The sequence below is a fragment of the Lepisma saccharinum genome, chromosome 12 (assembly GCF_977018435.1).
Source record: "Lepisma saccharinum chromosome 12, izLepSacc3.1, whole genome shotgun sequence".
Taxonomy (NCBI): Eukaryota; Metazoa; Arthropoda; class Insecta; order Zygentoma; family Lepismatidae; genus Lepisma; species Lepisma saccharinum.
The window spans coordinates 61,390,457-61,406,944 of record NC_139240.1 but is presented as its reverse complement, the minus strand read 5'-3'; the positions used below and the strand labels follow the sequence as shown (position 1 = coordinate 61,406,944).

General features: G+C 39.5%; 1 protein-coding gene across 1 annotated transcript in view; it reads left to right on the top strand.

Moving 5' to 3' along the window:
* Hk (potassium voltage-gated channel subfamily A regulatory beta subunit hyperkinetic) overlaps positions 1-16,488 on the top strand; it is a 419,600-nt gene that overhangs the window by 135,136 nt on the left and 267,976 nt on the right. The window contains exon 2 of the mRNA XM_083132479.1: positions 13,162-13,236. Within this exon, the coding sequence (XP_082988605.1) occupies positions 13,162-13,236 (75 nt within the window). The remainder of the gene's footprint in view (positions 1-13,161; positions 13,237-16,488) is intronic.

The window sequence follows — 16,488 nt, the reverse complement described above, 5'->3', positions numbered from 1 at the left end:
GTTATTGTATCGCAAACATGTATCACACGAAGATGTAACCCTTTCAATATCTTCATTCATCGTGTTCCAGAAGAACGATGAACGAGCTATTTCCTTCATTTTGCATGTTCCCTGGTGGAATTTGTGTAACAGAGACAGGACACTTTGTATACAAGATTCAGGTACAACTAGTCTTTCGCCCACGAAAATACATCCCTTCTGTATGTGGACATCATATCGCCTGTCGAATATTTTCCTGATAGGATGACTTTTTGTTCTCCCTATGGATTGTGGCCATCTCCTTTGAACATATTCGAAGACTTTAGAAAGCTCAGGATCACGTTGTGATTCCAGCGAAATGCGCGTCAACACCGAAGATTCAATAAGATTAAGGACAACTGGCTCAGCTGTCAACTGACATGCGAAATCATCATGATAATCATGAACTGGATCATCTGCAACACAAATTCTAGATAGAGCATCAGCCAACTCAACATGCGGCGTGTAAACAGTTTTGAAGTCATATTCTTCCAATACTAACTTCCATCTGTTGATTCTGCTGATGGCTAAAGCAGGCAAGTTACTTCTAGGATCCAACAGGTGAGATAAAGGTTTCGAGTCGGTGAACGCGACAAAATGTCGTCCAATAAGATACTTGTGAAAGTACTTGACTCCACGGACTAATGCAAGTGATTCCCTTTCCAATTGAGTGTAGTTCCTTTCCGCAGCGGATAAAGTACCGGCCATACACATGATAGGCTTTAGGACTCCGTTTATCTTGTGCATTATGGCTGCTCCCGTAGCGGTAGGAGATGCATCCGACATGAGGTATAAGTCTTTATCAGGATCATATACTGTGCGTACTAAGTCCTTAGATAGCAGATCCTTGACATCCTGGAATTCCTTCTGATGAGCATCTGTCCATGACCAGCGCACCCCATTCTTCAACAAGCCATATAAACTGGCAACACAGTCAGCTAGGTTAGGCAGGTACGAAGCGTAATACGTGACCATACCGAGAAATGACTTCAATTCGCCGACATTAGTGGGTGGCTTAAATTGAATTATTTTATCAATGTTTTCTTTCAGAGGACGAATTCCCTCCTGTGAAAGAGAATGTCCCAGATACTTCACATTTTGTACAAAGAACACAGACTTTTGTTCATTTATGCGGACGCCATAATCGGAGAAAAGATTTAGCACCTTTCGTGCGTTATCATAGCACTCCTCAAGAGTAACTCCTCCTACTAAAATGTCGTCTTGGAAAATGGAAACCTTGTCTACACCCATCAATATCTGCTCCATCGTGGCTTGGAAAATGGCACTGGCAGAGTTTACTCCGAAGGGAAGCTTCAACTGTCTGAATAACCCGAATTCCGTGTGGAAGACAAGGACCTTCTGAGCCTGCAGAGATAGGCGTAACTGAAGGTAAGCCCTTCGAAGGTCAAATGAAACGAACCAACTACAACCAACCATCTTGTTGAAGAGGTCCTCTATTTTAGGTAACGGATGTCCCATCTTCCTAAGTTGCGGATTTACAGTGTTCTTGTAGGACACACACAGCCTTAATTCACCGTTTTTCTTACGAACAACAACAAGAGGAGAAGCCCACGATGATGATTTGATCGGTTCAATGACTCCGTCACTAACCAACTTCTGTAATTCATCCTTGACTGGTACCTTAAGCGAGTACGGGACGTCATAATATCTCTTGAATACAGGTGCAGCATCGTCCTTTAATGGCAAATCTATCTCAAAACGCTTGATCGACTTGGACATGTCACCATCAAAAGGTATAGGGAAATCTTTCTTTAGATTCGCAACCAGTTCCTTTATTGATGACGATTTAAGAGTATTTGAAACCGTCTGAAGAGTATGTGAAACAAAGATGTTTCGCCATTCAGGCATGAAAACATCAATCCAAGATAAACCCATAATCGAATGATTCAATTTTGTCTTTACAACAATCATATCTAAGTTATGTTTCATTCCTCGAAATATAACTTCAACATTAACTTTTCCTAATACACCAAGATTGTTGCCATTTGCTGCTTTCAAGACGATAGGAAAATTGCATATAGTGCAACCTCGCAATGAAGACTCAAATTGTCTGCTATCAATTAAAGTATAAACAGAACCTGTATCCACAAGGAATGGAATCATAGAATTGTTGACTTGTAAGTCGACAAACAACGATCCCTGTGTTTGCCAAACAGATTCACTCTCTTTAGTAATGAAGGTAGTGAAAATTTTTGGACACATAGCATTATATTGGACACTAGCGGCGCTGTAATCATCGAATTCGCTCTTAGATTTTTCTTCTTGATCATCTGCAAATTTGTGATCTATGGGAATGCACGGCACATTAAAATCTGAAAAATCAATGGATGATTGTCGGACCATATGTTTGAAATTGCTGTGATTGTTAGGTACAATGGAAGGTTTCGAATTATCTTGCATATCAATAGATCTTTCATTGATACCCGTGTTAAGCACAATGTTAGTGCCAGAAACCAATTTGCTTTTACTAGAATTGTTAAATTCTCTTTTCTTGCAGGCAGTCAAGAAATGATTTTTCTTTTTACAATATCTGCAAGTAGCCCCAAAAGCTGGGCATTTCCCGTTAGGATGAAAAGAATTACAATTACCACACGGTTTACCAGAATCATTGTTTGATTTGTTACTAATATCCCTTGAATCAGTTCTATTTTGTCTGATGTTCATTCGGAATTTGTCCTTGTACCTGTTTTGTATTTGCGAAGTGACTTCAGTTGGAGTTTCAGAATATTCCACAGCATTCTTTGAGCGACTTTGATTAATGATTCCCTCATTTAATTCTAGCTCATCAAGATACATGGCCGTATCTATTGCTTTTTTCAAGGTCAAATCAGGATCTGATAACAGTCTGTTTCTAACGCGCGCACTTCTCATACCAAGAATAAATACGTCGCGACACATTGAGTCGATGAGATCACCAAAATCACATTTTGAAGCTTGTTCTTTGATTTGCACAATGAAATCCGGAATGTTCTGATTTTCTTTCTGTTTAATAAGAAAGAACTTATGCCTTTCAAGCACGAGATTTTTCTTGGGCTCATAATGGCTGATCAACATTTGTTGAATTTGGGCAAGACTGAGTTCTGATATAGATTTTGGTTGTATGAGATTATATAAATCAGCATACGTTCTGTGTCCTATTGCTGCTAATAGAATATGCTTAGCCTTTTCATCTGGAATGTCTGAACCTTTGCAGAAATGCTCGAATCTATCAAAATATTGCTTAATACTTTCCTGCTCCCTGCAGAATTCGGAAAATTGAGACAACCTCTGCATTGTATATAGAGATTCTTACCTCCAACAGACAACTTGAAGAACAATAACGAGAAATGTGTAGAATTACGAGAAGTAAGTATGTTCCAAGATCCTCGTCGCCATTGTTGAGTTTCGGGTTCTTTCAGTTCTTCAATTACACAAGAAATGGAGTCAGGAATAAAACAGTATTTGCAACACGAACGTAAATGTATAATTTAGGAACACAGTAACATAATGAGCACAATAACTTACATTGTGATATGAAGATACAAAGTTGCGTCGCACAATCATATTGGACATGTTTGACAGGAAGGACGCACAGACTAAACACCAACAACATTTAATAATCAGGTCTGGCGTTCGAGTTCAATCAGCATACGACAGGGCTGGAAAAAACGCTGGCACAAATGCATCGAACGTGATGGAAACTGTGTGGAAGGGCAGCTCTGCGTAGAGGACACCACAGGCAAACTATATGTATGTTCATTGTTTCAATCTTTCCATTATTAAACAAATTATACCTCAACAGGCAAAACAGTTTGATACCTCCTCGTAATTACAGAAAATGATCGCATTTATCTGTAGTAGCTTCCACGGTTACCACGAATCTGTTGTGCTTCCCAGAATTCCGCTATTGCCCACCAACAAGACAAAGAGCAATACAATGAATCATCAGCACATCTTCTCCAAACTACGTACATAGAGGATTACTTTCGTAGTGAATATGAACGACACACACAAAGTGGTCGAAGAAGGACTTATGCAAATTACCTCCAAAATATCTTAAAATGTAAGACTCAGAAACTTATTCGTTACCCTTGTTAACCAGTTGAATGAAAATAAGTAAATCTTTGTAACAGCGTAACAATCCCTAAGATTGTATGTTTATTTTATTAAGTCTCTCTGAACGCTTCATGTTGACCAGGGCATTCACTTGTTTTTCTCAGCTGTCTCAAGCCTCTTAGGCATGTTTACAATGCATTGTGTTGTGCCATGCAAACCTCCTGAGCATTCAGGAAACAGGTAATACTTCTGGGTTTGGTGTCAGCGGTTTGCATGGTAGCAATTATAATAAACACGATTCGGCGATTCGGCATCGAGGAAGAGCTCGATGGCCAGGGAATATAGAGGTGAGACAAGCTGGGAAGTGACTGGACTTTGGGAGATTGAGTGGAGAGGGAGAAGGTGGTCAGCAAGGCAGGAGGTCGATAGTGGAAGCACGCTTTGGTCAGCATAAGGGAGAAGCTTACAGAGGACTTCGCTATTTTCATTCAGCTCAGAGACTTCAGTTAGACAGGTAATTATCCTACACCCAGCCATGATACAGGTTCAACGGTTCACAAAATCCAACGAGTGACCATTGTCTTTTCAGTAGTTTAATTCCTTTGTGTAATTTGTACCTTTCGCATGCCAAGCAATAACTCGTCATGTCAATGACGAGTGGTCTCATCAAGAGGATGAATGATGAGTAGTTTACATCACCCCATCAATCAACTGGTTCAGATCCCTTCATTCTATAGAATGACACGACAGTATTTATTGCAAAATGTTATAATAACAATAAAGAGTAGCTAGCACATCGCGCTACGACGCCAGGTGTCCTGGGTTCGAATCCCGGCCTGGGCATGGATGTTTGTGAGTGTCCATTCATCAATTTCATCATATATATATATCATCACTCATCTCCATCTTTGCAATTAGCCAAAAGTGGCACAAAAGGCGAAGTAAAATAAATCAAATCAAGCAAGAAATATTGACATACTGAAGCATCTACTGATTGATTGATTGGTTTTGTGTTTAAAGTCCACTTTATGCACGGTAAGGCTAATCGGGACTGGACCTACAGTTTCAAGTGGGGTCCGAACCACTATGTGCCTCCAGCGGGTATCGAACTGAAGCATCTACTGGCGAAGTATCGACTGACTGAAGCTTCTACTTAGGAAATATTTATTGACTGAAACACTATTGACATGGTGAAGCATCTACTAATGAAAAACCGTTGACGTACAAAGTGATGCCTGACGCAAGAAATACTGGGTGCCGGATTCGAATCCCGGATTGAGCGTTCCTTGTGAGTGTTCCTTCATGAAGAATGCTGAAGAAATATGTTGACATGCTATTTTCTGAATACACATTGCCTGACAAGCACGTAGTAAAGAAACTTAAACTTTCTGTGAAAATATATTCTACTGTATATATTTAGAAGCATGTGACACTGAATTTACTTAATTATCGTGAATAATATTTGCGGGTTAGTTTCATGTAATTATTCAGTAGATATTTTTTACTGCTTTGTAAGTTTCCTAGAGCTCTTATGTGATTATAAAACTAAAGCGAATGATAAAAAGATTAGATGTTTGACTGTTGCTTGTGTAAAACCACACCCACTTTGATGCACACGGACAAATGTGTTCTGGGGCGACATCTGTAGCTTCATTTTGTCGGTTGCTCCACTTCCATTAAACATGGAGTTTTGTTGTTGTTGTTAGAAGAGTAATGTCTGTCTGTGAGGATACGTTGGGATGAAAGCATGACGTGGGAAATATTTGCATTTTCAAACGCTAACTTGTAATAAATATACCTTTATAAACTGAAGTTCTAAACTTCGGTATTTCGAAATATTTGGATTTCTGTGTAACCAGCATTAGTACAATCAAATTAGGTATATTTGGAGGTCAACCTGGACATCAAAAAGAAAGTAAAACGAAACTTGCTGCAATATGTTGTACTGCTTGTGTTGTATTTGTCACAGAAAGTCCCAAAGAATTCCGTTGCGGGTTTCTGAGAAATGACGTCATCAATATGGCTGCCGTCAGAATTTGTCGTGCAATCTTTAAACGCGTATAACTTCTCACGGAATAAAGATAGAACCTTTGTTTTTGCACCAAATTAAAGGAAATCAATTGGACAATTCATATACTAAAATATATTATATGTACCTGACACGTTTTATGAAATATGTGAACAAAAAGTGGAGGAAATTAGATTTTTCATTACCTGTTTTAACGTTTTAGCTTAAATTACTTAATAATTATAGTCCTACTCAACATTTGTACTTTAGAGCGTGAACTGTAAGAACTTTTCAACGTTACCTTGATCTTTTCTCCACCGTTATTTGATTTAACGTTTTTGCTAGCTGATACAGCCCCACCTTGCGGTGAATATATCTACAATAGTGAGTTAACAGAAATATCGAAAAGTTAGTGAACGAAAGTCAATATTGGAAGCTACCTAGGCTTTCGAAAGAGGGTCATGATCAAGGTACGAAATTCTTGGGGGGACAGGGTGGAGTCCCTCCCACCAACCATTTTCTTTAAACTCCCCATCCTACCAAATATTTCGGGGGGGTTAATGTCATAACAACAAAGATAGCAATTACTTTTGACTTGAAATGTACTTTACTAATGATAATATTGAAAACACACACACACTAAAGATCGAAAGATGATGTCTGTGTGTGTTTGCGAGTGTTGCATGCTTTATATACAGAGGAGGCCTACAGCGATAACAATATATGCACAATAAAAATAAAACAAGCATGCAAGACAAATAAAAATAATAAAATCTAGTTCATAAAATGCACAAATGAAACAAAAGGTTATGCATAATAAAACCATTCCAAGTATTTTGCAATCTATTGACATTTTAGTCCATTGGTAAAGTAATCAAATGAATTTCTTTACGTTTTTTTTTAATATTTAGTAATTTACTTTTATATGTAACATAATACTAATAAATATGTATATCATAATAATTCACACATATGTAATGTTTGTGTGTGTAAATTAAGACGTTTCTCTCTCCCAGTCTTCAATGATTTAGCACCCTCAGTATGTCTGTATTGGAAAGGAGACGTTCAGTCATTTATCCACACACCTCCAACACCCCCTAACACCTTCCAAATTTTGCTCAACAACCCCCTAAAATTTTCCACAAAGGCCCAATTTATATATACCCATACAGCCCCACCCCGCAAATGAAAAGTTCTGGATAATCCTCTGGGGGGGGGGAGGTTGTTCTGGATTTTCGTTGGAAACTTGGGGCAAACGGATGGGGTATAAAGCTGCCGTTCAGTGGCGTATGCTGAGTCTTAAGACCTGCACTACCTCGCTATGGCACCTGGTCTTAGTCTATGGAGGAAGGGAGAAGACTAGTAGACTCATTCTTGACGTCCTCAAGCAAGCCACGTTGCCTTCCCAACGGTAGTCAGGTTGCAAACTTATAAGAAAATCAGGTTGCCAACTCCTAAGAATTCAGGTTGCCAACTCCTAAGAATTCAGGTTGCCAAACTTCTATGAATTGAGGTTACCAACTCGTAAGAATTCAGGTTGCCAACTCATTAGAATTCAGGTTGCCAACTTTTATGAATTGAGGTTACCAACTCCTAAGAATTCAGGTTGCCAACTCCTAAGAATTCAGGTTGCCAACTTCTAAGAATTCAGGTTGCCAACTCCTAAGACTTCAGGTTGCCAAATTGTAAGAATTGAGGTTACCAACTCCTAAGAACTCAGGTTGCCAACTCCTAAGAATTCAGATTGCCAATTCCTAAGAATTCAGGTTGCCAACTTCTAAGAATTGAGGTTGCCAACTCCTAAGAATTCAGGTTGCCAACTTCTAAGAATTGAGGTTGCCAACTCCTAAGAATTCAAGTTGCCAACTCCTAAGAATTCAGGTTGCCAACTCATAAGAATTCAGGTTGCCAACTTCTATGAATTGAGGTTACCAACTCCTAAGAATTGAGGTTGCCAACTCCTAAGAATTCAGGTTGCCAACTTCTAAGAATTGAGGTTACCAACTCCCAAGAATTCAGGTTGCCAACTCCTAATAATTCAGGTTGCCAACTCTTAAGACTTCAGGTTCCCAACTTCTAAGAATTCAGGTTACCAACTCCTAAGAATTCAGGTTGCCAACCCCTAAGAATTCAGGTTGCCAACCCCTAAGAATTCAGGTTGCCAAGCTCTAAGAATTCAGGTTGCCAAGCTCTAAGAATTCAGGTTGCCACTTCAGAATCGCCATTATGTTCTCATTGAAATCAGATTTATTCACAATTTCTACTCGATTTTTCTTCAGTAGTTTACTAGCCCCATCTTAGACACGCCACTGCTAGGCAGTCCTACAATGTGACGTCATGCCATTCACGGTGACGTCCAATTCAGTTGCCATGGAGTTGAGAGAATTGAGAATCAGACGTCACCCAGCGAAGGCATTCGATTCCGTCATCACAGGCACATTCGCTACCGCAACTGCAACCTGACAAGTTGACGCCCCCAGAACCCGAAAAAGTGGGGGGAGGGGGAGAGGAGAGTCACGTCAAAAAAAAATCACGCGACCTTGACCGAGTGGAACTGGAGTTCAGATCGATAAGAGAGAAACTCGTTCCCTCTCCCTGCCTCGTGGTGGCACCTAGCGGTCAAAAACTCCAACTACTTTCTTCCCGTCTAATTGGCAGATCGGGGTTTTTTACTCGATCTTTGCGGAATTCTAAGACAGAGACTGATTCAAGAATGCCACTTGGGAGGCGCGATTCTTTCGCGGAAGTCTATGCTAACAAATATTTTACATAGTTTCTATGTAAACAATATGTAGCACTACTCTGTAGCCTGTAGGGATTACCGTGAACAAGATGAAAAACAGGTATACCGGGTTCGATTCCCGGATAAGTAAAGGATGTTCACTATTCTTCAATCATTATTATACAGGGTGTCCCAATTAAAAGTAGCCCGGCTCAAATGCATTTGTCTATATTGCACCAGTAGAATGGAATAGTCCATTGCAACGTAAACCGTGATGACTCAAGGTCATCGGAACCGGGCTACTTTTAACTGGAACACCCTGTATCTTTCCATTGACATGATAAGCTTAACGATATAAAGATACGAAGAAAAAATGGGGAAACAAAGGAACTAGGGCCTTTTTAAAAATTTACGTAAATCATTAGCATCGTTATTAATTTCTTTAATTTGGTTTGAAATGCAGATTAATACCACAAGACCTCAATACAGAATGAGGAACAAAGATTAATGATAATTGACATTCCACATGACAATAGTTATAAAATATCCAGAATAACCATCCATACAGGAAAAGGTCTAAATATGGGCCCCCCTTTTTATTTTGTCATTTTCGGAGGAAAAAAATAATATATCAAGCACCTGCCTTTAAAATGCCTGTCTATGAAATATATACTTAAATGTAATAGCATGCTAAAGTATAGAAGGTCTCCATTGTTTTTAAAAAACAAAGCAATTTCCAAAAAATGGTAAAATGATGTATTTCAAAATTGTGGTCTAAATATGGGCTACTAGTGGCAATATCACAAAAAGCAATTAAAATTTTAAAAAACAGTCATTTATCGCTAAAACATTATAAAATTCATATTTATGAATAATCTGTTGTTTTGAAAATCAAGCGGCATGGGAAAAATCGAAATTAAGAAAACATCCAAATATTTGTTGAAAATGTGATCTCAGCATTAGACCTCATGTAATAGCCCATATTTAGACCATCACGCTTTTTTTCTTCTTCAATTTATTCTCGCTCTCTGTGGTACATATTTCACAAACAAATCATGGCATTATAAAAGCCCAGATTTGTTTTACGTACCGCTAATATCATAACCTATACAAAGCAGATGAGAATTCAGAAAACGCTGAGTTAAAACATACCTGAAAAAAGTTTTCGGAGGTCGCAATTCTATAACAGCATCCAAGGCCAAAACTAACACCACTTTCTCTTGCGAATTGGCGCTGCAACCTTTGTCCTTGCCAGATAACCAGTTCCCATAGCCTCCACCAGACGGCAGCACCCGAGAGCGCTGATAACTCCAAAACCCATATTTAAACCTTCGCCCATATTTAGACCTTCTCCTAGAATGGTTTACACCAATGAAATAAAGGATAACTTACATATACAGGGTGTACCAGAAGTGATGGCGCAAACTGAAACTGAAAAGTACACGACAGTAGAAGAGAAAAAGTATCAGTAAACATGCTTGCGCACTCCGAGGTTTCGTTGTTTAAAACTGAACATTGCCGAACATGTAGCATATTGTACCGTACAATAGTCCTTGATAATGAAAGTCACAGTAATGTCTACAGCGAGTTGAACCTCTGAATTCTGTTATTTGTGACTAAGTAGGACTTTGGCGCCGCATACGTGAAAAGCATACGCTGTGTACAGTCAACAGCAAAAGAAACAGTAGACGAATTGTCCATCATCATTTTCATTCGTTCTGTATTGCACAATATGATGACAATGAATTGAAATGAAGACGTCAATAAGCTGTCTGTTTCGCACCAACATAATTTCATTCCTGAAAACAACACTGGATGTGGAATAAAAAGTATCTTTGCCGTTGACTGTACAATCAAGTCAGTGGCGGATCGTGGCTATACATTCACAATTATCTCCCAAACAGTTCGTCTACGACCCCATGTTTAATTAGACTTTTTTACTTCTACATCGTGTACTTCTTTTCACCGTTTCAGTTTGCGCTATCATTTCTGATACACCCTGTATAATACTGAGATGCAAATTAAATATAGTAAATACAGTGCATGTAAAAACCTAGTCTAGGCATTTTGGAGGGGGTCACCCATCTCCCCCTCAAAACATATTTATCAACATTTGATTCTCTTTTATTTATTTATTTATTTTTACGAAATACATAACAGATGGAAGTGTTGTGTCTCTTACAGTTTTATTCATATTTTCTTAAATATGTAAAACATTACATGCCAATTAATGGCAATTATAAACTTTATGTTTCGAAAATAATAAATATTTTTATTTACAACACATTATAAATCCTATATTGAAGCGTGTCATGAAATTAACGTATACAAATTGATGGAAGATGTTGCCTGTAACTCTTAGATAAACAGGCGCTATGTTTCTTCAAATTGTCATAGCAAAGTCGGTCCTTCTTAGGACCACAATGCAAGTCGGCCCTTCTAAGGACCACAACTCCGATTCAGTAGTGAACCAGCAACACCGACCGAACTTCGAGCGACAGTCTCAGGGATAACAGAAGTCCATTCATCGCAGTACGCCATTACCAATTAATACGAGGGTAAGTCATTAAATAACATGAATTTTATTCTAAACTTCATGGAGATTAATGCACAACGAAAATTTTGTATTCCGGGACTAAAAATGGTTCCAACCGAGCTGTAAACTCAAATCCCTGTTATCAAAGGACATATTTAGGAGGGGGGTAGGGGGTCCGGACCCCCCCCCCCCCGAAAAAGTTACCAAGTTCTAAAATTAAATAATGAAAATATACCGGTACTTGTTTAGCATTTGTTGTATATTTATTGTTTTTATTCATTGTTGTTTATTCCCGCCGAACTTATTGGAATTCATTTATTGATCATACGGCTTTGAATGACAGTACCAAAGAGGATTTATGCAAATTAATACTTATAATAATATGAATAAAATATTAATCAGGAAATTTACTTTTCGTAAACTGGATCTAACATTCTTTCTTTATATGTAATGAATATGTGATTCTTTATCCATTCGACATTAAATTTCTTGCCAGGGCAGTTGTTTTTATACAAATTTTGGCGATCTTAACAATACGTGGGCTGAATAATGAATACGTGTCTATATTCTTATACCGTATTTTTACCTATACATCTAATAATAACAATACAATATTAATTATTAATAATACTAGCTGATTACCCGGCGTTGCTCGGGTATTTATATATCCCAATCTTCTATTAGACAGGAAAATAATGAATTGTAACTATAGTGTAAAATGTAACTAATTTTATTTACAGGTATATAAAAGTATAAGTACAGTATACAAATTATAAAGTAATATCTTTTACAAATTCACTATAATATAAATTTGACAACAATTTATGAACAGCAATTTTTAGTTCCACCTCCAAGAGCAAGAATAAATAACCTGAGCGGCATTGGGAGTGACACTATTCATCTTAGCGACCCCGAAAACTATGGATTCCACACTAATATTGGTCGTTTTAAATGTCACCCCTTCCCACCCTCACTCCTAGGGGTGCCAGGGGTGTCTTGGAGTTGAACGGCATTGGGAGTGTCCCTATTCATCTTATCGACCCCAAAAACTATGTTTTCCACTCTAATATCAGTCCATTTACATGTCACCCCCTTCCCACCACCAACCCCAGGGGTGTCTTCAAATTGAACGGCATTGGGAGTGTCCCTATTCATCTTATCGACCCCGAAAACTATGAATTCCACACTAATATTGGTCGCTTTCGATTATTTTTACGTCACCCCTTCCCACCCTACCCCTAGGGGTGCCAGGGATGTCTTACCCCCACAGTATTTCTTTCCATAATTGTAAGTCATATGTGTACCAAGTTTGGTCATCGTGAGTGTCACCAATTAGCTTAGCGACTACAAAAACTATGGATTCGACACTAATGTTGGTCATTTTCGATTACTTTTGCATGCCAACCCCTCCCACTTCTACCCCTCGGGGTGCCAGGGGTGTCTTACCCCCAGAGTATTTCTTTCCATATTGCAAGTGATACGTGTTCCAAGTTTGGTTGAAATCGCTGCAGGCGTTCGAAAGTTATGCTGTAACAAACATACACACATACATCCATTTTTATAATATATAGAGATTAATTAAGCATGTTTTAATTAACATTATTTTAAATTAACATAATTATGTACTTATTTCAATTTAATAATTTCTGAGACATTGGTTCGGACCCCCCCCCATTCCCCCCTCCCCCCCCAAGAAATATATTTCTAGATACCTGTCTGCACATGTTCTCTGTCTTCTGTGTGAGTTTGTCTTCACATGTACGTCTTTCTTTTAATCCATGCACAGTGTTTTATCTGTTATCTTATTGGTTATCTCGTCAGGGCTCCGTCCAGGAGCAATTCGCTTGGGTTCGAGTCTTGTGCAAGTGGAGAGACGAGTCAATGGAATGTTCCTCGGTAAGACTGGACTGCCGTGTGTGATTCAGCATGCCGTGTGGATTTATTGTGTGCCTTAGCCGTAGACCTGACTTGAATTGCTTCTCTTGCACAAGTTATTCTCAATTCGAACTGGGTGTTTGCTCTTTTTCAGAATAGTTTATTTTATTTTTTTTGTTAATTTTCTTTGTTTTTTTCGTAACTTATTCTATGTGTGCTGTGTGCATCATTACAATGTATCACTTGTGTGTATTGCTGGGTGTATTAATAAGCTTCTGTCTGTAGGGGGGATTAACTTTATTTTAGCTGTAAACCTCCATAGTCATAGTGTTCATCAAATGATTAAAGTTGTTTCAGACGTCTCTGAAGGTCTCTCTCTCTCTCTCTTTCTTTCTCTCTCTCTCTCCCTCTTCCTCTCTCTCCCTATTCTCTTTCACTTTCTTCCTCCTCTCATTTTCTCCCTCGTTCCCTCCCTTTCCCCCTTCCTCTCATCCTCCACTCTTTCACTTTCATTTTCTCCCTCCCTCCCCTTCCCCCTTCCTCTCATCCCCCTCTCTTTCACTCTCATTTTCTCCCTCCCCCTTCCCTCTTCTTCTCATCCCCATCTCTTTCACTCTCATTTTCTCCCTCTCTCCCCCTTCCTCCCTTCCTCTCATCCCCATCTCTTTCACTCTCATTTTCTCCCTCCCTCCCCCTTCCCCCTTCTTCTGATCCCCCACTCCTTCACTCTCATTTTCTCCCTCCCTTCCCCTTCCCCCTTCTTCTCATCCCCCTTTCTTTCATTCTCATTTTCTCCCTCCATTCCCCTTCTTCTGATCCCCCTCTCCTGCACTCTCATTTTCTCCCTCCCTTCCCCTTCCCCCTTCTTCTGATCCCCCTCTCCTTCACTCTCATTTTCTCCCTCCCTTCCCCTTCCCCCTTCTTCTCATCCCCCTCTCTTTCACTCTCATTTTCTCCCTCCCTTCCTTTTCCCTCTTCTTCTCATCCCCCTCTCCTGCACTCTCATTTTCTCCCTCCCCCTTCCCTCTTCTTCTCATCCCCCTCTCCTTCACTCTAATTTTCTCCCTCCCTCCCCCTTCCCCCTTCTTCTCATCCCCCTATCTTTCACTCTAATTTTCTCCCTCCCTTCCCCTTCCCTCTTCTCATCCCCCTCTCTTTCACTCTCATTTTCTCCCTCCCCCTTCCCTCTTCTTCTCATCCCCCTCTCCTTCACTCTAATTTTCTCCCTCCCTCCCCCTTCCCCCTTCTTCTCATCCCCCTATCTTTCACTCTAATTTTCTCCCTCCCTTCCCCTTCCCTCTTCTCATCCCCCTCTCTTTCACTCTCATTTTCTCCCTCCCTTCCCCTTCCCCCTTCTTCTCATCCCCCTCTTTTTCACTCTCATTTTATCCCTCCCTTCCCCTTCCCTCTTTCTCTCTCATCCCCCTCTCCTTCATTCTCTCCCTCCTCTTTATCTCTCTCTCACTCCTCTCTTTCTCTTTCCTCTCTTTCATTCTCTCTCTCCCTCCTCTTTCTCTCTCACACTCATCTCTTACACTCTCTCCCACTAATCTCTTTCTCTCCCTCCTCTCTTTCTGTCTCACCCACGCCATAATAACACAAGAAACTGAGAGAAAATATATATTTTTAATTCAATGATAATTGTATTCATTTATTACCATTTACTGTTAGATTAACATTGAAAATAACAAAGATACATACATAAGGTGTAAGAATATGAGGAAAGTAATGCTCTTTACTAAGTATACCTTTTCAGATTGTATTCTGCGATGATTGTCGGCAACGTTGCACGCTCGACTTATTGACCAACCCTCGTATATGTAATAAAATTATTTACTTCCTTGAGAACTTACAAGATTCGCCTTTCGCCGACCTCTGTGCCGGAGTGGTTAGCACAACGTGCTACAACGCCAGGTGTCCCGGGTTCGAATTCCTGTATGAGCATGGGCGTCCTTTGTGAGTATCCATTCATCAATTTCGTCATACAATCATTCATTCTGATCTTCGCGATTAGCCAAAACAGGCAGCAAAGGGAAGTAAAATAAATCAAAATCAAGATTCACCTTTCCTTTTGTAATCTTCTCACCGTTAACTCAGAAACTAATATGGAACCTGACAAAAAATTCGACCGTGCTTAACTTATTGTCCAACCCTCGTATATGCACCTAGATTATCTACATCCTTGAGAACAAGATTCGTAATACCTTTTGCATATTTCTTACCGATAATTTAGAAACCAATGCATAACATGGCAACATATTAAAGAGAATATACGTTCCTCCACACTCGAATTATTGACCAACCCTCGTATGTGCACTAAAAATTATTTACTTCCTTGAGAACTTACAACATTCGTAATACCTTTTGCATTTTTCTTGCCGATAGTTCAGAAACCAATACGGGAAGGGGGGGGGGTGTAAAGAATAGAAAATTTCTTCCACGAAAACGGTTGTGGGAATGACATAAAGTGATTTTTTAAGAAACCTCACCCAACAATTGGCGAGTTCCCACCCCTTTTTCATTCTAGATGAAGGGAATTTCTTTTCTCTTTTGAAGTTTGCCGACGTTCCGCAAAATCCTCTTTTGCGCGAAAAGTTTCGCGCGCTTTGATCTTTAACATCTCACAGCCAGGGGTGAAATATTATTCTCCAACAAAAGCTTCTACTCCCGAAAGCAACGGGAGAAGCAAGAGTTCTGATTTCCTTGCGGTGGTGAACGGGTTCCGTGTTGTTAGAAACCACTGGAGCGATGAGAATTCTGGAAGACTTCTATTCTTTCGAGGATAGCTCCTTTCCTTTTCCTTTATGGGCTTATTTTCATTTCTTTTATTTTCAAGAACTGTTTTTTCTTCCCTTTTCCTCTCGGAATCACCGCTGAAAAGAAGTCAGGAGAGGAAAGAAATGACGGGACTAAACTATTCTTCCTGAAGAATCGATTCATTAAAGGACCTGTTCGAAAGAATCGTTCAATGAATCGGTTCGTTATTCATTTGGTTACCTCCTTCCTTCTCCATAATCGAGCTCTGCGGTTACTGGTTCCATATCCATATGATTCCTTCGAGCAGACCGAACTCTTTTCGGTTAATGATTGTAATGCTGGATTATCCCTTCGACCAGGCCGAACTTTTTGAAGTTAATGATTCTACCGCTGTATGATTACTTCGACCAGGCCGAACTCTTTTCGGTTAATAATTCTATTGCTGGATGATTCCCTCGACCAGACCGAACTCTTTTCGGTTAATGATTCTACTGCTGGATGATTCCTTCGAGAAGA